At 41.4% G+C, this 27,692-nt stretch overlaps 1 protein-coding gene across 7 annotated transcripts; it reads left to right on the forward strand.

Annotated features, from left to right (window-relative positions):
• The first annotated feature begins 913 nt into the window (after positions 1-913).
• ANKDD1B (ankyrin repeat and death domain containing 1B) lies at positions 914-27,396 on the forward strand. Of its 7 annotated transcripts, none has more exons than XM_057430963.1 (15): positions 914-1,127; positions 4,685-4,788; positions 6,850-6,948; positions 8,440-8,538; positions 8,634-8,738; positions 10,486-10,584; positions 12,188-12,286; positions 14,092-14,220; positions 15,096-15,194; positions 16,778-16,876; positions 19,405-19,503; positions 23,192-23,287; positions 25,742-25,904; positions 26,651-26,782; positions 27,135-27,396. In XM_057430963.1, exons 1-15 carry the CDS (start codon positions 1,052-1,054, stop codon positions 27,191-27,193), a joined length of 1,557 nt encoding a protein of 518 aa, XP_057286946.1. In that variant the 5' UTR covers positions 914-1,051; the 3' UTR covers positions 27,194-27,396. The 7 variants fall into 7 exon arrangements, with proteins under 7 accessions (XP_057286946.1, XP_057286948.1, XP_057286947.1 ...); XM_057430960.1 differs by having other exon boundaries at positions 918-1,127; positions 25,742-25,940; XM_057430961.1 differs by having other exon boundaries at positions 918-1,127; positions 16,781-16,876; positions 25,742-25,940.
• The last annotated feature ends 296 nt before the right edge of the window (positions 27,397-27,692 follow it).

Below are 27,692 nucleotides of genomic sequence, written 5' to 3' on the forward strand. Positions count from 1 at the left end.
AGTATGCCAAAGTAACTGTTGACTTTAAGATAAACCTAGAAATACGAAGATTAGGTGGACCTTGGTATATCAGTTCACAAAAACTGAACCTTTTGGGATGTATGTATTGATTTTGACTGGACTTTGACAAAGTAAATGAAAGTCTACCTGAAAATGAAGAGTCTGGCGACTGGATCAATGCCGCTATTGCACATGTGTATTTCTGCCCACATCTATGGCAGAAGCACCTCAGTCTCTCACCTCCCAAGGCTGTATCAAGCGTGCAAGGGCACAGGGAATGTGACCCCCTCCACTCCATTGAACACTGGTTGACAGCAGCAAGAATAACTGCCAAGAGGGATTTTCCCTGAAATAACTTTTAGCTTTGCAGAGAGCTCCATGACTACCCTGTAATTGGTGACAAGTCGCCTGGTTCTGGGGCTCCTGTGTGAGCTGCAATGTCTCTGTGTGTCTGTACCTATGTACTTGTGGCATTGCTTTTCAAAACTGCCTCGTTTGTGAGATGATAGGGGAATCACTTAAGCAACGAGGATTATTTTTTTGTCTTGTGAGTGCATCTGTTGGTGCAGACTGCTATCTGCATGTAATGCTAGAGAAGATCTTGGGGGGATTGTGCAAGCGTGACCCTGTTCAGTGCCTAGCTAGTTCATAGAATCATCCCATCCTTTTTATTGGCCCCTTTTAAGGATTGAAAGTCTGCTAGGAGTCTTCTCCAGGCTGAATAGAGTCACAGAATAGTTTGGGTTGAAAGGGATCTTCAAAGGTCATCTAGTCCAAACCATGTCAAGAAATCCTGTGTAGCTAGTGCCTGGTTTCTTTTAAAATGAATTCCTAAGGCTGCTTAGCACCTCTCCCTCCCTGGGCGCTGTGTCCCAGTGCCGGGTGCTGCTGCAGGCACACCCGCAAGGGGTGCTGGGCCTTGCCTGGGTGTGCTCTGCTCAAAGCTTGGGCCCCAAGAACCGGTTTGTCAGGGCCAGTGAAGGGCACCTCCCTCAGCACCCGACCTGGGCCCGTTCCCTTGTGTGAGGAGGAAGAAGAGGCGAGGACAGCGATGAAGGGGCTGAACCACCTGCTCCATGCCGGGAAGAAGGCCACACATGGAGCCACCGCAGCCAGCCATGATGGCCGTGAGTGTGTGGGGGTCAGAGGCAAGGCTGCCCTGTCAGGGTGCCAGGATGGTGGGGCCCACCCCAACCCCCTTTTGCCTCAACCATGGAACAAAAGGGATTGGGGGGGAAGGAAGAGATTAAATGTGAGCTGCTTTATATGTAGTAGAAGACATCAGCAAGGATGTGTGGATGTGGGGTTGGGAGCTGGGGTTTGGCACCTGTGCTTTCCGTGAACTGCACAATGCCCGCTTTACCTGCACCCCGCAGTGGTCTGAGGGGGGTCGCTGGAGTTAGTCACATCCCTGGGGCTGAGCACCTGCCAGCAGTAACACAGCTGACCAGCACCCCTGTTCTGGGATTCAGTCAGTCTTGTGGCCTTGCCCTCAGCAGCACAACTCCCGGTGAGGATTCAGCACGCAAACCGGCTTGTGAAAGAAAAGCCCACTCTGGCCTGGGCTGCAACTACTAAAAACACATTAATTTGTGCAAACTGAGTGGTAATTTTTCAGTCCTGCCGCAGCCCTGTCCTGTGATCACAGCATGACAGCCAGAAGCCGTCCTCCTGCACCGTGCTTTCTGATTCCAGGCTGGCAAAGAGGGCAGATAGAAAAGAAACAAATAAAAGTACAGTTGGACTCAATAGGTAGTTCTTCCCATTGCTTCTTTGAACTGGAAAACAATTATTCTAGAAAAAGACCCTTCATGACTTAATGAAATACCTGCTTTGCCCCTGTCATTGTATTTCCAGTAACAAGAAAATGTAGAAGGAAATATTACCAAAGTATTAAATATTTTATTTAATTTTTAGAAAAAAATAAATATTTTTGTTATTTGAATCTGAATATTGTTCATATTTCTGTATTTTTTCTCCTTGGAACTCTTCAGCCAATTCAAGTTCCTGTTTAGCAATTTTGAGACAATTTAGTGCTTTTTGAGACAATGACAGATTTCATCTTGTGAATGACTACAACAGGAAATTAAGAAAGGAGCAGGGGTAGGGAGGTGGAAAAATTTCCATTGCTGATGAGTATTGAAACCTCTGGTGCGCTCTTTTACTCCATGGGAAGTCATCCTTATTTGTGTTATTACTGAAAGACAGATTAAGGCCACTAAAATCAGATGTAAATATGAGGAAAGAAAAATTGAAGGTACTTCAGAGCTTGAGTTTCTGTGAAGAAGACATTCTGTTTTCAGGTCAACGAAGTGATTTACTTTTCTTTTTACTTCCTTTCCCTTCCAAGAGAGAAGAAATGTTAGGATGTTCAATTTGCCACGGACCGGACCCTCTACAAAGGAAATGAAGTGAAAATTACTACTTTATTAGCTCAAAAGAAAAATTGAATCTATTTTCTAATTATATAGTTACAATAGAACCTGTAGGGCAATGAGCCAGACATTTTGTATGAAGCCAAAGAAAATAACCACCCAAAAAGACTGACAGCCACAAATACATAATCAGTTGCTGCTGTCACATGAAAATAGAGTGATTTCTAATAACGCATGGTCTGCCAAATCGTGGATACCACAGCTTGGATAGAAGGCTTCCAGGAATTTGTAGTCTGACAGCTCTATACTGCTGTAATTTCATGCATAAAAAAATTATTTTTCAAGAGCAGCAAAAGGTTATGCAGCTAGTCGGTGCCATAGTGTCTCTGGATTGCCACTGCTCTTAATGCCTGAGTTAAGATGTATTAAGGAAAAACACACCCAGAGCAAAAGGCCTTTATTTTTTTGTGACTTCTGGGACAGGAGAGAAAAGATCAGTTATTAATACTTTGTCAGAACCACAACAAAATGCAGATACAGTAAAGAAATATAATTCTTTTTTCTTGAAGGCAGTGCAAGTAAACTGTTGTTCCTGAATCACAGAATGTTCATGTTAGGGTTGAAAAGGACCTTAAGATCACCAAGTTCCAATCCTCCTGCCTGTGGGGAGGGACACCTTCCACTGGGCCAGGTTGTCCTGAGATGCAGCAGCATTTATCTTTGCATCCTCGTGCAAGATACATGTATGAGTGCTCAGCAGCAGGCAGTAGGAATGAATATGGCCTAATTGCAACTAGTTGCAGCTAATTGGTGCCCTGCATTTTGTGTTTTCATGTTTGACCAAAATTGCTTTGAGCAAGATACCCTATGACCGTTGTTTTACCAGTGTTTGAAATCTAGATAGTGAAAGCCCTGCTGGATAGTTCTTTAGAGTGCAGACTATGAAAACACACTTGTATCACAACAAGTGAGATACTTACTCTGCAAAGATCCCTGTTCATGATGCTGATGTTGCTGTCAGCCACTCTCCTTGTCACCGGCTTTGTGTAGTGTATTCTGTGATTTTCAGAGGATTTTGGGAGGATGCTTTTGTTGTTAGAGGTGATTGGATAATGTTATAGGAAAGCTGAAAACAGTTCTGAAAATGTCCAGTTTAATTTCTAGCTCATTATGTATAGTACAACTGCAATTATTTCCACTGAGATAATAATCATGTAGAATGGCATTAAGTGAATGTCATACTGATTTTCCTTAGTATGCTCTGCAATTATAATACTTCAAGCTGTATTCTCATTTGGCATTAATGAACTTAGACATAATGCAGTAGGATGAACTTTCATGAGAGGTCTCTAAGGAACAGATAATTGCTGCAGTTTCTAGCTCAACAGAGACTGCTGTCCTCTTTGGCGATATCATTGGACAAGTGGCTTTCAGGCCAAAATAGTCTAGACAGAAGATACCTAAGCAATTAACTTTTAAAGTGTTATATCCTACGAAATTAAAAATATCTACTAACATTTTGCTACACTAATTTATTGTAAATGTTTCATTAAATGCTAAGGTAGGAACATAAGACATACTCTTACCTCTAAGTTAGCTAAACCAGTTATTAGACATTGGAATTTTATTTTCCAAAGTTACTGAATATTATGAGTCTAAATGCACACTGCAGCTACTTCAATTGACCAAACGGATATTCATTTTTAGGTTTAGATATTAAAGGAAGGTCCCAATTTAATAGTAAATTCCACAGAGTAGCCAAATTTTGAGTTCAAGTACATATCTCTTTCAACACACCCTCTTCCCACCCCCCATGAAACCGCTGATTTGTTTGATTGTTTGGGGGGGCTTGTTTTGTTTCCAGTTGGATCATACCATTTGGTTACTGTTTTACATTTTTATGTATTTTGGTGATGTGTTCTGTTTTCAAACAGACCAACTTTTCCAATAATAGGAAATAAATGCTTCCATTTGTACTGTTTTGTGCCAGTAAAATATTTTGGGACCCATTTAGATGCCAGAGCCTTATAAATTAACTCCTGTTCCTGTGAGCAGCGCGAATAATAGTAATCCATGCTGTGAAAAGTCTGCCTCTTTGCACTTAGAAGTTGGAACTCGAAACATTAGCCAGATGTCTCTAGAGGAGAAAAAGGTAATCCTGGAACACCTCTATCATGAGAAAAGCAAATGATTTTCATAACATATGTAATCAGGACAAATAACAGAAAGTAAGAACAGTACCATAATTTCTTATGTTGGTTATGGCTATTTTTTTAATAATACAATTTTTTCATCATGTTTTTCCACAGTATTGCCAGATGAGAGAGAATTTCAATATGCTGCTAAAATGAACAATCTGGAAACCATGGAAAAGCTGTTTAAAAAGAATATTAATATAAATGCTGTAGATACTGTGAGTATGAAGCATCTGACAGGTAACAGATCTGTAATATGACTTCTTGGCATTTCATAGTGGAATGACAGCAAGGTAGTGTCAACTGCAAGGTAGTGATGCTGCAGAGTCCCCACTAGGACCTCATTAAGAAATATTTTATGCATCCAGAATGTTCAGTAGGACTTGTGCAGTGTAGCTCACAGGTCTTTAACCACTAGTCTGTGTGTCACAGGGACTAAGGAACTCAGTCCTTAGGAACTAAGGACTTCTGAACTGTGGTCTCTGATTTACTATTTACTTTGTGTTCTAATTTCTTGAATTCCCCATGTTTCAGAGTAAGAGGACTTAACCTCACAGTCACTTTGAGAATGAATTTATGCTGCTAGCATTACAAATTTCAAGTGTGAAGTGTTTCCATTCAGTTTGTATGGAACCACAGGAGTGTTCTACCACACCCACTGGCCCCAGGCTGAGTTCAGAGTTCAGATTTACCCTAGACAGATGAAAATGCGTTTCTTGTGCTGATATCAGCTCTAGGCCTGAATTATGAGGATCTGTACTTCACAGTAACAAAATGTAGTGCTGTGTTCCACAAGAGAAGTAATTCAACAGCAATGGAGCTGTCATGATATTAATCTGGGAGTTGTGGAGAACAGTTTGCCCTCAGTGGCTATGTATAAATCATCTACCCATGACTATCAAGTGTTACTTAACCATCAGTTCTGAAAAACCTTGCTTCCCATGCCCATGTGCATATTTTCCCATGGGGAATTGTGGAAATAGCACAGATGCATTGCTTGGTTTGTTTATGAGAAAGAGAGGAAGAAAAAACTTCTCAGTAAACTCTTGAACAATGAGAGTGTTCCCATCAATTACATAGTACTCTAAAAAGTCACTTTTAAAATGTTCTTTCTTCCTTATTGCTTTCCAGAACCCAGGAAATTAAACTGAATACTTTTCCAGCCCAGCAGTTTGAATCTTTACTCTGTCATTCTAAAATCAGACCAATAGTACATGAGATTTACTAGCATAGCTGCATGGGTGTTGAGCATTGATTGATTCTCCTAGGGGTGATGTAGCTTATACTGGCAAAACTTTTCTTTTGTTCACATTGATCATTCCTGCCCCTGCACTGCCAAGGCAAATAAACCAGGCTGCCAAAAGGTGAGTTTTGTTGATAGAACTATTTCTGTGCAAGAGGGTTTTTCTGGCATAAATGCATGTCATAAATCCCACCTTTGAATTATTTTAATGCATATAAACTGTAAATTTAAACTTATACATGGATAAGTCAGCTGGTCTGCATAGGTGCTTAAGATAACAAATCCAAACTTACTTTTAAAGTTAGCTGGTTAAATCACTTCTGTATCCTTGGCATGTAAACTCTCAATGAATTTTGTTAAACCCAATTCTGTTAACTTTAACTGGAAGCAAAACTCTCTCCACTAAAGTTTGATGCAATTTAACCAATCCTTTTTTAAATTCACACCATAAATTACTTTAAAGGAAAATTAATCAAGTGTTCCTTAGAAGCACTGAAGCTATTCACCTGTGTAAAATTACTCACTGTTGGCAACTGGAAGCTTTCATCTACATGCATAATGACTCAGTCTGGCAAGGTAACTGAGTAGGGGAAGAATCTTATCATGCATTGCAGAGAGATAATAAAAAGGAAGGAAGATACCAAAAGCAAATCTAATTGTATAAATCTAGTTGTCAGCTTTTCAAATTAAACCATATAATAAAATAGTAAACATGGATGCTTTTGTACTGCATGCATCTCCTCTAGGGAGGATATGATTACTTAATCACATTTTGACATATCAGGAAGGGACGATGCTATGTAGAGAAACTAAATCATTCTGGTTCTACAAGAAATCTTTAAGATCAATGCCTCAGTTCCACCCGAGGGAACAAAAATGCAGATAAAGACCAAGCATAGCTGTTGAAAGAGAAATATATAAATATATATGTATTAACAAGTACATTTATTAATCAGAGAATTCAGAAATCCTGATCACCTGCACAAGGAAAAGACCTGTATTATGGACCTGACAACCAAAGCTTTGCTTATTTCAGCTGAAGCGCACTGCATTCCATTTTGCTGTTGCGAGAAGTCATGTATCAGTAGTGGATTTTCTTCTCCATCACAAAGCTAGACTTGATATGGCAGATCAGGTAAGCTGTTTTACATGTTTTGAGTCACACTGTGTAGGAACATCTTAGGGGGAAGGTTGGTATTTGCCTCATGCTCCCTGTTTTACAAAATTAAGTGCTTGTGTAAAATCTTCAGTTTGTCTTAAGACTGCACATGTTTATAAGGAAAAATATTAGAGATGAAATGCATTGCCCAGAGCTTTGGCTGCGCTGCATACTTGAGTGAGCACAAGGGTGGTTGAAGTGACTTGTGCAAATATACCATCTGTGGTAGCTGTGTGTTAATCACTGGCCACTTTATATGAAAGCAGTCACTGAAAGTAAAAAATAGCTCTGGAGATTGCTAGGAGTTCAGAAAGTAACACCTTGTGCTCTTCCCTTCCATTTTTATGTGAGTAGCTTAATGCAAAACTGTCAACCACTCTGCAGATTCCAAGACATTAAGAGTTTAGCAGTGTATGGCTGATTTGGTTGGGCCAGATGGTGATCCACAGTGCAGGATTTATTCAGATATTAAAACCAAATGTATGGTATGTTATTAATAAACAGGCTATTCAAACTAGGAGTTTTCCAGTGAACTGAATAATGCAAATAGACAAATCATTTACGTTTCCCCCCTGTCCCCTGTCATGGCAAGCATCCTGCTCTCCAAAGTGTTATACCAACAAGCATAAAAACTGTTCCTGTTCTCCATTAGAGGTGGAAGTCAGCCTATTTATATAACTGGGTGAGGTTATAGCTGCTAAGGGAACGCCTTTCTCCCTCTTGCTATGTTTATATTCCTCTGATTTCATCTCTTAGACCAGGTGTTTTTATGGTGGCATAGAAATGTCTTGTATTTACACAGCACATAGCACAATGAGCCATGATGTATGCTGCTGCACCTGAACACAGTACACACAAACTGAGGAAGGTGATTCTATGATTCTATGATTCTATGATAAGAGATGCGGAAAAGCTAGAGTCATCTGTGGCAAAGATGGAGAACACTGGCTGGAAGTTCTATATCTCTATTCCTGTTGGCTCTAAAGAAGTTAACAACAGAGCTATTCTTTTTTCCTGTAGAAAAAGAACTTTTCAAGAGACTTTGAAAGACAAGGGAACTTAAAAAACCGGGCTAACTAGCAAATTATGGTGACTCACAGAAGTACAGTCATTACAAATGATACCTGAAATGTCACCCACCGCAGCCAGTGCTAGTGGTTTCTGGTAAAAGGAAATAATTTCCAGGGACTATTTAATTCCTCCATCACAAAATAAGATCAGTCCTTTCCTGGAAGACCTTTTGTTAAGAAGAGGGGCAGCCTGAACATTTAGCTAGGTCTTGACGCACGACATTTAGCTTAACGTAACTGAAATGAATCCCACTCACACTGCCAGGTGTTAATACTGATTTTCTAAGAGCCGACAGAGCAGAACCCACTTGTACATTGAATTAAGAAAAAAAGATTTAAAGAAATTTGGCATGAGGTATTCTGGTGGTAATTTCTGCCTGTATCATTTTATTTGAAGCACGGCCTGACAGTGATTCATCTTGCTGCTTGGACTGGAAATCTGGATATAATGCGAAAATTAGTTAAAGCGGGAGCTGATCAAAAGGCTAAGAATGAGGTTTGTTGGTTACAAATTTTTACCAGCTCTAAACGTGTTTATGCTGGAAAAAAGAAATCAGACTTGTTCTTAAAGAGTTGCTTATGGCTTTTCAGGAAGGAATGAATGTATTGCACTTTGCAGCTCAGAACAACAGCGTTAAAATAGTTGATTATGTTCTCCAAGATCTCCACCTGAATGACTTGAACAAGCCTGATAGGGTACAGTATGTTTCTTTTTGTTTATTTCTAGATGTCATGAGGCATCTGTTGTGGGCAAAACAATCTTGACTTGAGAATTTCAATGAATTTATTTTACTGCCAGCTATATAAGCATTTAATTATTGATTTGGGTATTAAGAAACAAGTAAAACAAACGGCCAGACAAGCACTTAGTGAAAACACTTTTCCTCCCTTTCTGGCTGTCTCAGCTGAACTCCAGACACCTCTCCTGCCATGCTTCCCTTGCTTTCACTGAATGTGATGCTCAGTCCCATCCGTGAGGTGGTGGAAAGCAGAGGAGATTGATTTTTTTTTCAATCCATTCCTATATTTTCACTCTTCGTTTCTTACTCTTTTTGTCTGTTCTAGCAAGGGTTCTTTTGTGGGCTACAGTCACCCTGTGGGTGTACCTTCTCCTGAGTCTCCTCTCACATCCTCTCGTATTTCCTCCTGTACCTTCCTTTGTGCATCCTCCCCCTAGCAGTGACCAGCCTTTCTTAAATGCATTTTCACCGAGCCATCAGGCACTCCTCTGATGGCTTGAGTGCTGACACGTGGTTAATACTGTGTCAGTTTTGTGCCTTGTGGAGCCATCTGGAAATGGCTGTGACCAGAATAAGGCAGCCTCTGACCTCCTCCCACACAGTTCACCCTGCAGCCCCCCGTCCTTACCAAAACCTGCCAGTCAAGGCCAACATGGGAATATTGCACCAACACAGAACATAAAACTATGTGTAGCCATTCAGCAGAAGTGCACTAGCTGTGTAACAGTGCCAGGGCATTGTCTTCATCAGGTTTGCTGCGTTTTAAGTTTTCCTTCCCAGAGCTTAGGGATCTTGCTTTGAAGGCTTACTTGGCTAAGTAGGGTATTTTATCTTTACGTGAGGAAATTTATTCTTGTAGGATCTCTCAACAACAGAACAAAGGTTCCCTATTTTTTTTTTTAAGACTTGTTGACCCAATGATGCAAAATTCTGAATTTTTTCCACATAAGACAAGGCACAGAGTTAATTTAACAAAAGAAACCTTTGTGGCCTAGGACTTGGGAAAAGAAAGGTGACGAAGAATCTTCTTTATGTTGAGGTTATTTCATAATTATCTATTAGTTGCTTGCATTTTCTTTTTTCTGAGACATTTAATATAGGCGACTATAAGGTAGTGAAGCCATCTAGTTATTTGATTAGATGGCCCCACTTTCTGACCAGTGGTATGGTTTTATATCAGGATAACTTTCTGCAGTTGAGCTGTAAACAGCTGGAAAATTTTTTGTTAGTTTAACCACCACCAAAAAACCCACAATGCAGAGCACTGAATTCAGACCTCCTGGATAAAACATCCAAGATACGATTGTTCTGGTCTGTTCTTGCAGAATTCAGATCATGTTATGCCATGGAAATGAATCTTGCAACTTCTTCACTGGCTGTTTCTGAGCATCCTCAGACTCTTAATGACACTGTTCTTCTGATAAATATTTTCATACTGAGAATAATTAAATATTTTTAGCACATTTTCTACCTTGTCACCATTTCTGAACAGTTTTCAGATGTTTTCTTCAGCGCATGCAAGATGTGTAGTCTGGTTTTTCACACTAAATATTGCAATTTTTAAAAATTCTTACTCTTGTGTACATCTACTTTTTTAATCTACTTAATCATATATAATTTTTAATACACATATGCAGGCCATATATCTAGTATCTGAAAGCAAGTATTTTTATTTTCAATAACACTGTTTCTTTGTTTTCTAGAATGGTAAAAAGCCATTCCTTCTGGCATCTGAAAAAGGCCATGTTGACATGATAAACAATTTGATTACTCTGAAGCTGTTTACGTCTGAAAAAGATAAGGTAAAGGCTTCTTTTTCACAGAAGTACAACTAAATACATGCTTAAGAAAGATTACTTCATTTCAGTGTAGTTACTATGCAATCAAGTATTGTGGATAAGCTATACAGATGTGCTGGTAATGATATTCATTGGACAAACAAACACATGGGTGATGATTCTTCAGTAATTAAGGGAAGGCAGTGGGACTTCTTGTCTTACTGCCAGAAGACTTTTCCATATGCATAAGTAGTGCATGTAAAGTATGACATACATGACTACTATGACAGCATATGCTGTCTGTTGGGACAAGTGGGAAAGGCTGGTAATTAAGGTGTTTTAGCCTCTGTACTGGGAGATCATATTTCTGTTTTTCACTCTGCTTGACTGTTTCTTTCTGTCACTGCTAAATCCCACGTGACTAATTTTTCAAAGGTGTTTAAATATGTCAGGATGCAAACAAACACCTATGAGGATTTTTCAGAAGTGTCTTAATACTTTTATCTGAGTTTGCTTCTGACACTGCATTTTAAGGTATCTAAATGTCTTTCAAAGTTTCCTTACTCAATATATGTGGAATGAGCAAGTTGGTATTTCTCCTCATCTGAGGCATTGCAAGGATAAAAGACATTAAAACTATGAAATGGACAGATACTGTATTAATAGAACCATATAAGTAAGCACCCAGGAAGTGATGGTGTTTTTCTTGGTATTCTGGTAATAGTTTAAAAGCTGCAGTGTAACCCAGAGCTCTACATGCTAAGGAGTTTATCAGCAGATGTTAGAAGACAGTGTTGTCCCAGACATCTAGCAGGCTGAAGGTATAAACAGCAATGATGGAAAGCAAATGTGATCCTATAGCGTAAGTAGATGAGAAGCCAGGGCAGAAAATCATCTCCTAAAAGCAATCACAGTGTATCCATAATCACTGAAAGGACTTCCTCTGCCCTCCACCCCCATCTCCCCCAAGCTGTGAACAGAAAGCTGTTCTGGACTCTAATTTCTCTGATGCTTAGGAGTCTTTGAAATTGCAGCTTCAGCGTTCTTTTAGCCAGTTTGATACTCCTTCTTGTTCCAGCATGGTCTTTTAGCTCAAATCCTAATGCTCTTCCTGAACTTGCTCTGTGGTTTTATTTGTTTGCTGGTGTGTGAGGGTTTTTTCTTAATTAGCTAGTGAGAAATTGTATTGATGGTGAAGGAGATTGAAGATTGCCATGTTGGCATCAAAGGCACTACAAGTTTCTATACACTTACCTAGGTTTTGGCCATTAATCTTTAAATCAGTGATCTTGAGGGCTTGGTGTTATTCTCAACATTGTAGAAACAGTACCCAAAGTTTTCTTCTGATTATTCTTTAGGAGGTAGAATTTCAGGTCTTTTCCCTGGGCATACACTACAGTTTTCACAATATAGGACAACTAGCTAACCAGCAGGATCATGTTTGCATACAGATGAAAAGGCCCCTGTCGTTTCAGTCTTAATCTTGGAACATGCTTCTCCTTGTATGTAAAAGAGAGATGTACATAAAAACCAAAAGGCTTTGTATTGCTTTTACTTGATGTTTTAACTTCATTCTTATGACTTCATTTTTGTTTCATAACATACTATTTGACATTTCAATTTCAAGGAGGGAAACACAGCATTGCATCTAGCAGCCAAAAATGGTCACAGTGAAGTTGTAAAAATTCTGCTGGAACAGTGGGGGGAAATAAATGACCTCAATGAGGTAAGGGCACAGAATTTACTGAAATACACAGAGATTTGAAAGATCAACTAAAAGCAAATAAATAAATAAATAAGTATTGCACTGAGAAGATTTCAATACCTCAGCTGCTTTTCTAGTACCATTGCATCCTGTTTTGTTGTACCTTCTCCGATAAATTCAGCTCCTTTAACTCCTTCACTGTCTCTTGCCCTGTACCTTACTCCTCACGTAATGGCTTCCCATCCATCCCGCATGCCCTTGAACAACTACTGGCAGAAAGAAACAGACGAGGGCCTAACTTCCACCTTGCTTCCTGTCCTCCAGCATTTCTGGCTATGTAATCCCAATTCCTTTACCATCTCTGGTGTTTCTCAGGCTATTCACTGAGGCAGTTCATTGTGCACACCCAGCACATACCATCACAGACACCTCAGCAAAGAGATCTCAGGTTTGTACCTTGATTATCTGATCTCAGTTGACTGCACAGAACTGGCAGCAGACACTGCCTACCCACTTTTTCTTTCCTAGATCAGCGCCAGTGAGCTCAGCTCAGCCAGCACATTCATAAATTGCACAGTAGCTGTGAAAATTGCATCCTTGATCTGGTGCACTAATGAGCTTAATTTTTGAGGCCTAAAGTAGGGGTAAAGGAGGGGAATGCATACTAACTACTCAACTTGGCTTTCCTGCTTTGCAGAGAGTCCTTATGTCTTCTGTTTCTCCTATGGGGCAGCTGGAATAAACTAGGCAAGTTAATTTGTTTTGCTGCAGCTGGCATGCCCACTATTTGAAGTTGCCACATAGCTGAAGTCTGTTCTGCTGGCTCAGCTCGCAAAATGAATGCCCACTCATACCCACGGCCCTCCTCTTCCTTAATCAGCAACAGATTCATGGGTCGATGGGTTCTCTTATCCAAACTGTATGTATTTCCAGCTATGCAAGCTCTGAGGGACGGGAATCCCTTTGAAATGTGAAGCCCTGCTGTTTCCAAGCCGTGTCTAACAATGTTGCTTCTGCACTCAGACTTGTACTTCTTGTGTCCCTGTCTTGCCCTGGCTAGTGGTGTGACCTTCCTGTCCAGCTGATGGTCTGCTCCATGAATAAACAGGTCTCTTTTTTCAGCATGAGCAAACCACTACATTAAGTTTACCAGAATAATGGTGGCAGGAGTTCAAGCAAAGAAGAACCAGGATTTATTGATGCTTCTGTGAATGCTAAAACACTAAAGTAACTTTCAGTAAAGTTTTGTGTATTTTAGGAGTTGAGAAGCAGTGATTAGATCATTGTTCAGCTGATATAACTTACCTTAGAGATTCACTATGGAGACTTGGAGACTCTTTGGGAGTGAGAAGATTTCAAATAAGTATGTAACAGGATTATTTCTGCTAAAAGTGCACCAGAGTTGGGAATTCATCACAAATCCATGGCATTAGAGTGACAAAAATTGGTTCTGATGATATGTGCTAGTGTGATAATAGTGTTGCTTGGAGTTGAAAAGCAGAAATTGCTACCTGTTGTCTTTGCTTCTGTGCTTGTTGCTTGCAATCTTCTTTCATTAAGAGTGTGATTAATATTTATGAAATAGCTATCTGTATCATAAACCTCACCAGACATCTGTCTGCATAAATACCATCTGCCACTTAAGTATTGGTGAGTGCCTATTTCATTTAAGTGTTAATTTCGGAGCATTCAGATTGTGTTCTTGTGTGAACATCTCTCCTTTTCTGTTGAGCTGGATACGTCTTACTGAACTAACCTGTTTTGTGTCACAGCATTGCACTCACATGTCTTAAATTGGAACAGACATTTTCTCTCTATTGGTCTAGAATGGAGAAACTCCATTTTACTTGTCTGTTGAAGGAGGTCATGAAAAATGTGCTGAGTTCTTGCTGGAAGCAGGAAGTGACATCAATGTTCTAACTCAAGTATGTACACAATATCGCACCAGCACACAGGTAGTGGGACATCCTGGCCTGTGGGAAGGACCTTCTCTTCTCTTTTCTGTGTGTGCTAACAGTATATTTGCTCTGCTAATTTTTATGAAATGGTAAAAAAAGATATTAATTAATAAAGTAGAATTGGGGATGTAAAGAGTGCTAACAGAATAAAACTGATGTGGAAGAAATATAGCATAGATTTATTTCATGGAGTACGGTGGTGGAGACATTAATTTACTGTACATCCAACAGTAAAACATACGACTAGGAAATGTAACCAGCTAGGGTTGAAAATCCTCCTTTTTGGCAGCATATATGACTGAACTGATGGCAAACCTGTTCTCCACATCTGGTTCCTAGACTTTAGTCCAGCTCACATCTGTTAAATGGTGCTAGCCTGCCTGCTGTGAGAAGTTTATGATTCCAGCAGACTGAGGGCTTGTTTGTTTTAGCAGAATTAACTGAAAATTTTCTACTGGTTTATTTTTAAAAGTTTGTTAATGTGACTGTACTTGCTTGTTAAAGGTCAAACTGAAGTAATAGATGAGGAGACGTGGGCATTGTCATTGTCCATGGCACAGATAAATCAGCTGGCAATGCTGATTCATCAGTTTCTTAAAAGACATTGAGGAGGACTATAGAATACTGTTGGTTTTAGCATGTTTGTTGTGTTAGAGTAAAAATGGGAAGTTCCTTCAGTGTTTACAAAACCACCATCATGCTAACGGCTGATCCACTTCGGTTTATATAATTTTGTCAAAGGGAGTTTTTTTTGGGAGTGGGATAATAACACAAATTTAAGTGAAAGATCATCCTATATTGACAGCTCTCTTTAATACTCTTCTTCCAGCAACAAAAATGTAAGTTTTTGCTATATGTATCATTTGTTTCAGAACAATAGCAGTGCTTTGCAGGTTGCAATTCAGAATGGACATCTATCCTTGGTTACTTTTCTTATTGATAAGAACATTGACCTGGTTCCTAAACCTGAGGTGAGCATATATCAGTCTAACCATTCTGTTGTTCAGCCTGTCCTGTCTTTTATGACCTTCTTTTGGAATTTAGACAGCTGAAGGAGGTTGACTAGTTCCTTGATTTTTTACTAGACATGTTATTATGTGGTTTATGGATGTTGGTTAGCAATATGTATGGACCAAAAAAGACAAGGTTCTGTTGCACAAACCCAGTGAGCACTTGGGCAGATTGGTGTAGTGCAGTGTAGAGATGGTCAGGCTAAGCCAAGGACCAGGCATTAAGATGAGTGAAGAACCCTGCTTGAACTATGCAGCAGTGATGTAGGCCTCCCTGTGTGCTGTGAGCAGAGTTAACACTTTCAACTGATTATGAGTGAAGGTAAATACAAGGTAAATAAACACTTGAGTGCTTTTGCCCTCTGCACTCAAAGCATATACCTTCAAAATCTGCCACTGTTCTTAGGGGTTTAAAAAGAAAGAGGTATTTCTAGTATAAAAATCTTGTCTCAATTAAGATGTGACAGTTTTTGTTACATCTGAGATTTTCTGTGTATAGGAAATTAGTTTTTGCTTCTACAATACAGGATGAAAATAGCAACTGGGCTTTGTGACTTATGCCATGATCACTGGCCTGTTGTGTAATGTCATCAAGGAAGAACTCATGATGTGCCTGCAATTATTTATTTGAATATGAGGTAGTTGTTGTGCTGCCTGTTCTCTTTGGCTTTCTGTAGCAGAAGCAACTCATAAAATTGTAACTTTCATTTTGGAAACATTTCCAGTGCAGCATTACATAAAAGCTTGCTTTACTTTTCCGTAGCCCTGAAGAAATGGCTGTGGTTTATAAAGACACTAATGAACAGGTGTCTGGCACCCATCAATGGCACTAGTATGGGATTATTCTTTAGCTGTGTTTAACAAGAAACTGACAACTCACAGGTTCAACATACAAAGTGATCTTGCCCATCTAATGGCTGGATTGTGACTGGTGGTGTGTCTGTGCCTCAGTTATTTTAATAGTAATCTCTCAAAGAAAATAAAACCAAATTAATTTCTTTCTAGCTGTAATTTACTTTGTATAAATATGACAGGAAGTCAGTTTCATATGAAGAATAGTTCCAGCAGCGGTATCTAACAAGAGTTTATTCCCGGAAAGTAGATTTTGACATCTGTTTACCCAGCAGAGAATAAATCTGCGTCCAGCCTATTCAACTAAGAGCAAACCCAGTTTTCTGGGGGAACAGAAACATTGTCCTAAACTCTCTATTGTCAGCCAAGGGTAGCAGCATATCCAAGGTATAAATACATCAGAGGAGTACCTTGCTGTGTTCCTAAGTGGTGACACACTGATACTCAGTCCGTGGACTCAACATTTCCAAGTTCCTCGGTTAGCATTTGTTTACCTGCTGCTGAGCCATTGCAGGAGCAGGCTACCATGTCTGGCGTAGCTCTGCACCTCCAGATGTGTTTTCTGCAGTCTGGAAAGTCTGCTAGAGCATCTCGCCTTTCCAAGGGGTGGATTTTAAAAAAAACCTCTTTCTTGTTTAAATGGACGTCTAATAATATACCAAGGATAATAGTCTATTATTTTCCCTCCACAGCAGAAGAATTCCCCTCTCCATTTAGCAGTCATCAATAACCACCTACCAGTAGTAAAAAGCCTCTTGGATGCCAATCATGATATAAACTCCTTAAATCACGTAAGAAAAGCTGAGAATTAATATAACATCACTTCTAACAAGGAGATTATGTGGATTTTGCCTGAAATACATTGTATTTTTTTTTTCTTCCTGAGCTCAGGGTACAAAAAAATAGGAAGGAAGAGGCAGTTCCCTCCTTATCTTTTTGCATGTGTGCATATGTATTAGTCACTGGTACATGCTGTGCTAGTATTGTTTCTGCAAGATAAGGATAGCAAAATGCTATGTACCCAGAAAATATCTGATTGTTCAAGTATTACAGTTCATGTGTAATAACTGACAAAATTGTCTCAACAGCACTGACCTCAGACAGAAACCCAGTACAGAGGGTCACTTAGCTGGTAGGGAGTTAATTTTTTAATAGCAACCCATAGTGTGCTGTGTTTCAGATTTGTGACCAAAACACTGCTGGTAAGTCAGAGTTTCAGCTGTTACTGAACTGTGCTTACACAGCACCAAGGCCTTCTCTGTTTTGCACTCTGCTTCTCCCGGGGCATAGGCTGGGATTGAGCAAGAGCCTGGGAGGAGACACAACTAAGCAAAGGTCCAGAGCTGCTTCTCACAACACATCACACTGAAGGATGAGGTCACAGCTGTCTGGTGGAATCAGTTGGTGTGTCTGGGTGTTAACTGAAAGTTTTGTGGTTGGAAGTCACCCAGGGACATTGGCATCTGCTTTCTCCACCTTTACCAGGATCTTTTTCTTTCCGCTTGGTACCAGCAGTCTTTGGAGGCCTAGCTGGCTGCTCCCCAGTTCACTTTGAATGCAAGGTAGCTCCTCAAAGAAGGTATTGTAAACCAGCAAGACAAGTAGACTATCATAGAAGGTATCCAGTATTTAAGGGAGTTAATGGTGGTGGAGGTGGTCTACAGCAACCTAGCCAACAACCAGGCCTCCAAAGATCTGAATGACATCCAGGTCTCATGGCCAGTAGCAGAAGTTTGTACACTGGCCATGTGGATGTAGTACATTGGTGCCCTGGCCGCAATGGATTGGGCAGACACTGAGACACCAGCTGTGTATAGACCAGCCTGCCAGCTGTGTCCCTTCAAAGCGAATCTCCTCCCCTCTCCATCAGCCCTACATCTCAGCTGTGGGAAGACCCACCAGGTCTCTCAAGTCCCACACCCACACTGGGGACTGTGGCTCCCTGTTGGTGAAACACACTCTGAACTCTCACATGTCAGATGGGGATGCTCCCCAGTAGTCTTTGAGAAATCTGTAGTTTGCCTCTTCTTGTTGATCATTTTATTGCTAAAGATTAATTTGTACACATTTTAGTAGCAGAGGCTGTAGTTAGTGGCTTGAGTCAAGTATGACAATGAGTCCTTCTATCACATAAAATACAGAATTCTGTTCTTGAGCACATGATTTAGAAATGTTCCATGCTTTGTCCCTAGCATGTCTGAGTTACATACATTAGCTGCACGTATATCTCTGAACTACTGCAGCAAAGAAAGTAGGGTGTATTGCAGTGGGAGATTCATGAGGTCACGTGTCATAGTGTGTATTCCTAGAACAGCTGATGAGACACTCCAAGGCGGAACCCTGAGGCTGGTGTTTCTTCATAAGGTGTTGCTGTTTGACTCTGCAAACTTTAAGTCAAGATTTAAAGAACAAAAGTTTTCTAATCAGACCTGCAGAATGTGGACTTGCAACATCAGAGAGGTGCAGGTACAAAACCTTCCACCTAAAAGGATGCTGTGTCACATGAAGCATGCTACAGGATATGTCCAGAAGATATGCAGGGCTTCCACAAATGACAACATATCTTATTTGCTGCTGCATTACACCCACAGATGGCTGGAATTTCTAATATTCTGCAGAAGGATAAATAAATAGGTTTCATTTGGGTGCACGCAGTCTTGTAGTGGCTACACAACCCTCATTTCAGACCTAAAGATTAGACTTGAAGCTGAATGCCCCTTTAGCTGTAGTTCTTGTTAATAATTTGGTTTTGTTTAATCCTTTTTTTTTTTTTTTTAAATTTTTCCCCCTTTGTGTGTGCTTGCATGGTTTAAGGTTCACTGAACCCATTACAGAGCTGGTAGACTTCCAACACATATCACCATTTTGTGGCAGCGCTGGCTAACAAACCCTGCTGTAGTGTTGAAAATTACGGATGTCCAGTTGTCTTTGTATGAATTTCAGCTGGGAAGAGGTTACTTGAGAGATAGTATGGGTGGGGGTTGGCAGCTGCATGAAGCACTCTGTCCAAACCACCTTGTTTTAAGAGGGAAGAAAGAAAGCTTGTTAAATTACAGTACATTACAGGAGCATGACAGTGACCTTTTCCTGAGCCAGCTGGAATTCCTGCCGGGTTTTTCTGCAGAGATCCCAGATGCTGTCTTGTTTGTCTGGAACAAAACTGGCAGGTAGATCACTCAGAAGCTAAATGATTTCATCCTGTTCAGTGTTTTCTTTCCAAGGCCATCTCATGTGAATCTTCTTCAGATTCAGATTATGAGCACTCTATTTCTAAGAGAGAATTTGGCTTACTGTATTTATTTGGTGTCATTAATTACAGAGGCAGGAAACCCCACTACATCTGGCAGCTGATCTTGGCAACATGGAGCTGGTGGAAGTGCTGCTGAAGGCTGGCTGTGATCTCAGGGCTGTGGATAAGGTAGATTGCATTCCCCATATGTGCAAGGACATTGTGATTTTATGTTTTGTTTTACAACTTTCTTCCCAGAGATGCAGAAAGCACTTACTGGCAGTTCTCTTTCCTAAGTAAAGCTGTTAGTTGTTACAAAGGAAGCCTCCTTTTTATATTGCATTACACAGCTTGCAGAGATCTGAAATGGTTTTAGTGAAGAGGTTCCAAGCTCCATAGTTTGAAGGGTGAAAACCCTGCTGCCAGAGACCTCTGCTGGAAAAAAGGATTAGGCTTATGGAGTGGAAAACAGCCTGTGGCTGTTGTAACTGTGTCCCTGCAGCATTCATTGCCAGGAGAGGCACAGGTACTGCCAGCTTCACTAACTGCAGCGATGGCGAGTTTCCCTTTACCCCTCTGGGCCACCTGGAAGTGATGGTGCTGTGTCCTTGAGAAGACATCCCAGGTCTGCTCAAGTGGGTGCTTAGACCTGTTGCTGATGTTCAGCCTGGAAAGACAGGGGCAGGAATGGCTGGAAGAAGTGCCAAAACTAAGAGCCTCTGCCAAAGTGCTTTCGAAAGGACAAAGTACCAAATACAGCTTTTACAAATTCTGCTAAATTATTGCAAGACTGAGCTTCCCCTTCTTATACTGTTACCATTATACTGACTTTCTGTATAACTGGATTGACAGATCTGGTGTTTATCATGCTGCATTGTTAAGAGTTATGCCTTATCAGTTAAGCCTTGCCGTTAAGAGTCATACCTACACTAGCTGGAGAGCTGCAGTTCTCATGTGGGCTAACCCAGAATGAAATCTTGTCTACTTTAGTTAGTGCCTTTGCCATGGGAAAATTGCGTCCACCTAGTCGTATTCCAAGGGCAGGCACAGAAAATTACTTCTTACTGCCTGTTTTGATCTTAAGCACCTCAAGCCTTTGGGCTGGGTAGTGCTTCAGTATTACAGCAAGTTGACATTGTTCAGCACATGTCATGAGAAGGTGGTTCTCAGCCAGCACAAGTTCTGTCACCTTTCTGCTCTGGTTTTATTTCTAGGAGTAGCTTGTCCCTTGCCCATTTGCTGGTTCACCCCTGAGGCCATGCCACTTCTGGGAACATTTGAAAGTTCAGCTCTCCTTGAATCAAATCGCTGCCGAGGTGCCAAAAATGTTTCCATCCCCGCTGAACAGTAGGCAGGAAAAGTGGAGCCAGCTTCAAATTGCACAGTTTTCCTGGCCTGTGTGCCCTGGCAGCAAGAGTCCTCAGATCTCCAGAACATGTCATGCATCTGTGTGAGTCATGAACTCCCTTGGGAGCTCTTCCTTCCTCCCTCCCATCTGCAGAGATAATGGTTGTTGGTTGTCATTGGTAGTGCAGAGACTTGTGCACACAATCTGGTGTGCAAGACTGCTGTGCCATGTGTGCAGTAGCATGCCAGCAGTGTCTGCATTAATACAGGAGGCCAGAAACAACCCCTCTTCCCATCCCCTTCACCTCTCTGTGAAGTACAGAGCACTTTCCAGGGCTGGGTCCCAAGGAGCTCTTGTGGTCTCTGGACTCTTCACATACAAAGTATGTCTGTGCTATAAAAATTTTATGAAAGGTAAATTCTTTGGATTCCAATGTGATGCTTTTCTAAAACCAGGCTAATTAGAATGATCTTGAGCAAAGCCTGGAGGCAGAACTCAAAAGGGAACTCTGTAATAGCTGGAAAGTTGAAATGCCTCCTAATTGAATTACTGAACCTTTTAATTAAGGTCTTGGCTTCTTTTAGGCCTAATTTTCTAGAATGCCTATCACTTGATATGAAGAGAATAACCTGAATGCTTAAATCTGAGGCAGTTCCACCAGTGCAAATTCGCTGAAAATAGATAATTGCAGAGGGAAGTGGGCAGCTGCAGTTCTCTGCACCTAGAATTAAAGCAATGGCTTGTAATTCCTTTGACTGCCTGTACTACTTGAAAAACACCTGTTTGCTGAAACAGTCGGTGTCCTCACTTCAGTTGTCACAAGAACAGAATTCCCACACTCTCATTCCTTCTATGATGGGGCTACGGAACTGATGGACAGGGATAGAGCAGCTGACGTCATCTACCTGGACTTGTGCAAAGGGTTCTACACTGTCCCACACGACATCCTTGTCTCTAAATTGGAGAGACATCAATTTGATGGATGGACCACTCGGTGGATAAAGAACTGGCCAGATGGCAGCACACAAAGGGTTGTGGTCAATGGCTCAATGTCCAGCTGGAGACCAGTAACGAGTGGTGTCCCTCAGGGATCGGTGTTGGGACCGGTCTTGTTCAACATCTTTGTCGCTGACATGGACAGTGGGATTGAGTGCGCCCTCAGCAAGTTTGCCGATGACACCAAGCTGTGTGGTTCGGTTGATACGCTGGAGGGAAGGAATGCCATCCAGAGGGACCTTGACATGCTTGTGAGATGGGCTGATGCCAACCTCATGAAGTTTAACCATGCCAAGTGCAAGGTCCTACACCTGGGTGGGAGCAATCCCAGGCACAGCTACAGGTTGGGCAGAGAAGAGATTCAGAGCAGCCCTGCGGAGAAGGACTTGGGGGTGTTGGTTGATGAGAAAATGAACATGAGCCGGCTTCAGTGTGCACTCGCAGCCCAGAAAGCCAACCGTATCCTGGGCTGCATCAAAAGGAGCGTGACCAGCAGGTCGAAGGAGGTGATCCTGCCCCTTTACTCTGCTCTTGTGAGACCTCACTTGGAGTATTGTGTGCAGTTCTGGTGTCCTCAACATAAAAAGGACATGGAACTGTTGGAACAAGTCCAGAGAAGGGCCACGAGGATGATCACGGGACTGGAGCACCTCCTGTATGAAGACAGGCTGAGGAAGTTGGGGCTGTTCATCCTGGAGAAGGCTGCGTGGAGACCTCATAGCAGCCTTCCAGTATCTGAAGGGGGCCTATAGGGATGCTGGGGAGGGACTCTTCAGTAGGGACTGTAGTGATAGGACAAGTGGTAACGGGTTAAAACTCAGAGGAAGTTTAGATTGGATATAAGGAAGTTCTTTACTGTAAGGGTGGTGAGGCACTGGAATGGGTTGCCCAGGGAAGTTGTGAGTGCTCCATTCCTGGCAGTGTTCAAGGCTGGGTTGGACCAACCCTTGGGCGACATGGTCTAGAGTGAGGTGTTCTTCCTCTTGGCAGGGGGGTTGGAACTTGATGATCTTAAGGTCCTTTCCAACCCTAAGTATTCTGTGATTCTGTGAGCCAGTTTCTCTTACCGTCTGAAATAGGACAGGTTTGCCATAAAAGTTGGAGGTTTCCAGCCCTGCTAGCCTACCCTTATCTGAAATGCCAGTCTAATCATAACATGGGAACAGACTGTGTGTAGTATTTTCAGCCTGTAGGTGCAAGGGCTTGCAGCAGGCACTTGAAAGCAGTGACTGAGGAGCCAGAAGCTGGTATGAAGTACGCAGGAGTCTGAGTGTAGAATGTTTCTTGGAGCAGCTGTACCTCAACAGAAATTCTGTAGGGGTAATTCAAGGCAGGAAAAAATTGACTACTCAGGGCTAGGGGATCCTGCAAAGCACAGAACTTTCACAGTAGCTACCCTGAAGCCATAAAACTAGCAATACATTTTCTCGAGGAGAAGGGATATGGCTCTGTAAACAAACCTCCTGTTTTTTCTATCATATACTTATCCTAAATATAAGAGATAATGTTCTGATTCACTGTTTCTGCTTTCAGCATGGAAAAACTGCACTAGCTGTGGCATCAAGGAGCAATCATGCCCTCATTGTAGATATGATCATTAAAGCAGAAAGGTATTATGCCATGAAACAGGTAAGAAACACTCTTCATTACACTGAGGAAAACACTAAGGGAGTACAGCCGATTCCGATCCTGAAGCACCTTTTGCCTGAGGTGGTTCCTTTTGGCAAGCTGCAAGACTGGCCTTGATAAATTGGTTTATGTGGGTTCCATGTCATGATTTTGACACAACACAGTTTAAAACCCCTAAGATTTCTCAGGTACACCTTTTGTTTGGAAGCAGGTCCTGGTGAGGCAGTATAAGACATCTCTTGTAGCATCCACCCTAAAACCTGCAAGAAAGAAGATGCTGACACAATTTATCTATGTCAAGCAAGTAAATCTGTGAGCGCCAGAGCTAGCAAACCAGGGCAAAAGGACTAGCGAAAGGAATGCACTCGACTGTCAGCTCCTGTGCTTCATTGCTGAGCTGCCACACAAATATCTAACTTCATTATCACTCCTGCTTACTGTCAGGGAGTGTTTGTTGTACCAGGTTAGCCAAGTGCCTCCCACACTTAGGTGGTATAAGCATATGGATCCTGCCCGAGTGCCAGCACATGAATTAGCCATTTTTACCACCCCACTTCATCCCTATGTGCCCAAATCCGTGATACTTCGTTTTACAGGGCATTGTGCTGGTAAACCACCCATCTAGATTAACTATAATGAAAACCACCTCCATGAACTCCCTGTGTTGTGCATATTAGATTTGCACCAGTTCAGCTGGAGTTGTCAGGTACATGATTGTTTCTTTTGGCTTAAAAGGGGAATTAGAAGTAATCTCTTGTCAAAGAAGACATGACAAGTCTGACAGCAGTGAGCCCTTAATGCTCCTAACTCTTAGCATTGTTTACTGAATTGCCTGAGGAGAAGATGTCTAAGCAGATGGTCTTCCTCAAGAGCTCCACAGGTGTTGGGAATAGAAACAAAAGTGTTTGTATCCTATTACTACGAGCACAGCCTTTGGCAGCTGCTTAGATCTTACAGGTATGGAATATAATGTTGCTCAGGTGGCTTTACCATATAAGAAACTAGAGTGTTTTGAACCATTATTTTGAGAACTTTTTGTTACACTGAGCTGACTTACCATCTGTGACAAGGCATTAGTTACAAAAGGAAATGTCACGTTGCTGTGAGGAAGTGCACATGACACTAATGTGTGGGAGTGCCTTGTTCTTTCCATTTGCCCTTTTTTCTATTTGTTTGCCTGTAGGTTTTTTGTTGGTTTTGTTTTTCTAAACCTCAGAGGTTTTCTATACCCCCTCTGAACCAGGGAGAGCCTGAAGCTGCCTGGTAGAATGCCCTGACCCTCACCTTGCATGTATCAGGAAGCATGCAATAAAGTCTGCACTAGAAAAGTGGAATCAAACATACATGAAAAAGCTTAGTTACTGAACTAAGATTATTTTTTTCTTGCAAGACTATCATAAGGTTAGTAAACAACGCTGTTGTATTTTTCTAAATTTTATCTGGAATGGAGTATTTTATGCTTAGCATTTTAAAATGTGGCATGCTGCCATTTCCTTTTTTGCTTAGTAGCTGCTCTGTAATCCCATACCAACTTCCTGAAGACATTTTTCACTTTGGAGAATTATTTGAAACAAGACTAGCATGTAAACAAAAAGAAATACAAAAGTAGTTTAGGCTTACCTACACTAGGAAACAGGCTTTCCACTGGGCACTGCTCAGCTAAGGCTAAAATCACTGCTACATTCTAAATGTTGCTTTCGCAGAGGTGCCCAAACAAGAAGCAATACCTTCACTCCTGTATCATGCATACGGTAGCAACACCACTTTTCATTTGGAGGGTGCTTGTGGTTTTGTTTTCTATCTAATTTTGCTTACACTGGCAATAAAACTAGATCCAGGTTCAAACTACATGTGCTTACCAGTGCTTGGACACTTTGCTGAATGGGGCTCCATGCACAAAACCCAATGGCTTCATGCTGGCACCAAATGACCTGGTTGTCTCCACTTCAGGCGAGCTGAGCTGATGGGCAGAGGCAGAACAGCCTGAGCAGCACCATGCTGATGGTGCCTAGCCTCTTCTCAGGTAGAAGTCAATACTTCTAGAAGCAAGAAAATAGAGTAAGAGCTGTGCTTGAAACCCAACCATGTTCAAAACATGGCATACAAAGTAGACAGAGCCAATGAGCACAGCAGTACTGGCACGGGACTTGCTGCTACTTGCTATTGTGTAACAAGTGCCAGAGAAAGGAAGTGGTTTATTTTGAATTTAACTTAATATGACATAGGAACAGACACAGGTGGGATTCATTTACGTTATACTACTTCGACTGTAATAACATCATCCACGCTGACACATCTTCCAAAAAGCTCAACTAGCCAAACACAGCTCCTTTACCTGCACTGAACAATCACTTGTCAGGAGCTACATGTGGCTGTAGAGGACATAATGTTCACTGCTCTCTAAGTGAAGTTCCCAGCTTCATTACAACATTTATCATCTGCTTTCTTCTTCAGGAACATCTAGTTCACAGTGATGATGGGCCAGACTTCAGCTTGTCCTTCAAACAAGATCACAGTACACAGACCAAGCATATCCGTTCTTCCCTTTGGAATCTAGCATATAACCAGTTAAAACCCCAGGAATGGAAAAAACTGGCCCTGCTCTGGAAGTTCACGGGTGAACAAATTAGAGCTATTGAAGAACAATGGACAGGTAACAATATCTGAATGGCTAGACATAATAGGTAAGCTATAAAAACCACAAGGCAGAGCGGCTTTTTAAACTACATGAGTGTCAGATTCACAATGGCCATACTGCTCTTATTCAAATAATGAAAAAGGGCAGTGAGTGGGTACAAGCTTTGTCCCTGGTTCGAGTGGCGGTGATGTAGAAGTACAGGCCACTTCTGTTCTCCCTTTTTGCCTGAAGGAATCTTCATCTTTAGAAATCAGAAACAGTGAGTGGCATGGAAGGGTCTTGCAGGTCATGCTGCAAGTGAGGAACTGGGAAACCTCGTGACAAGAAGACCTTGTTCATGCCCTGTCTTGACAGCTGCCATAAACCAGCATTTTTTGGTTTCAGGCCCCTCAAGTGCTGGGAAAGCCATACTTCTAGAGTATGCATTGTACTTGCTTACTACTACTCCACAATATACTTCCACACATTGAGGAAAAATGAAAGGAAAAAATCGTATTAAGGTGTATTAGCTTTTCTCTCCCTTTACTGTAGCCTTAGAATAAAACTATAATTTGTTTGTCTGCTTTTACAACTTTTTAAGCCTCAGTCATCATTTTGCTTCTGGGCAAGAAAGGGAATAGTTAAATGAGTAGGTTTTAAAACCTCTTGGAACTCTAGAAGTACAAAAGCACAAAATATCCTGTTCCCAGCACATGGAACAGACAAATGCTTTGTGTATTGCATAGGGAAAAAAAGTTACAAGGAACATGGAAATAGAATGTTGCTCATCTGGTTACATGGTATGCTGCTGGCCCGTCAGAATCCTGTTAAGCACATATACGAGGATCTGGTGGAAGCAGGATTTCAGCCTTTAGCTGGTAAGTTGTTAGAGACCACCTTACACTGTCCTCTGCCAGGCTGCAGTGCAGTGCAGAGGTGCCTGCTGCTGCTGCCGGGAAGGTGTAACTGTGGCTGAGCTGGAAGACAGTCCCTTCCTTTCTGGGACTATGCTCTTCCTGGGGGTGGCATGGGGGTGGGTGACATTCCTTGAGAAAGAGCATTTAAGCAAGACTTGTGATTTCTAAAGGAAGACAAAGAAACAGACAAAGAAACTTTGCTTCCCTCCTTTGTCCTGCAAGTGAATGTGATTGGCTAGCCCTTAGTTAAGTTAGTCTGACCTTGTGAAATATAGAGCATGTCAAGCAAGTGACTTCTCCTCTTACTTTACAGAGAACATCAGAGGTGCAAGTAGCACTGGCATGGACTCGAGAAAATGTGCTATTTCATGAGTTCATTAGTAAAACACGGCATATCTGATGGATTTACATACCAGACGGAAGGGGACTTCCAAATACAAACAGTATCTTTTCTGGAAACAAAAACCTATTTTGAAGTTGTATGACTTTTTCCAACCTAGAAGAACTTGTAGTCCTGAAATACTGGTTAGTTCTCTTATAAGCTTGCTATACAATGATTTAAAGAATTAAGAGTGAATGGCTATTAGTATACTGGTAAGCAAGAACCACACTCCTCTGTTCCCCCCCACCAAGGTTCTGCACCTGGCCTAACATTGATACACTAATTCTGTACTGGAACTGCAAATTAAGATATTTTGTTTGACATGAAATGTAAATGAGATGTTTTCTACCTGAATAAAATTAATAGGTGAAAATTATGTGTATAAATCAACACTTCCAGAAATAGGCTGGCACCTGGCCTCATTTGGGATTCAGGTTTACGTAAGGGCTTGCTAGGATTATAGTGTTCCTGTGAGAAGAGGGCTTTTCT

The sequence above is a fragment of the Pezoporus wallicus genome, unplaced genomic scaffold, assembly GCF_028554395.1.
Source record: "Pezoporus wallicus isolate ANWC-B61680 ecotype Strahan unplaced genomic scaffold, APGP_CSIRO_Pwel_v1 contig_10706, whole genome shotgun sequence".
In the NCBI taxonomy this organism is placed as follows: domain Eukaryota; kingdom Metazoa; phylum Chordata; class Aves; order Psittaciformes; family Psittacidae; genus Pezoporus; species Pezoporus wallicus.

What these genes read in the sequence shown, in the direction of transcription:
- ANKDD1B (XM_057430960.1), top strand. Translation starts at nt 1,052, where the DNA reads ATGAAGGGGCTGAACCACCTGCTCCATGCCGGGAAGAAGGCCACACAT. An exon ending in ATATAAATGCTGTAGATACT is followed by an intron (nt 4,789 to 6,849) that starts GTGAGTATGAAG and finishes TGCTTATTTCAG; the next exon opens with CTGAAGCGCACTGCATTCCA. An exon ending in TATTGAAGAACAATGGACAG is followed by an intron (nt 25,941 to 26,650) that starts GTAACAATATCT and finishes TGTATTGCATAG; the next exon opens with GGAAAAAAAGTTACAAGGAA.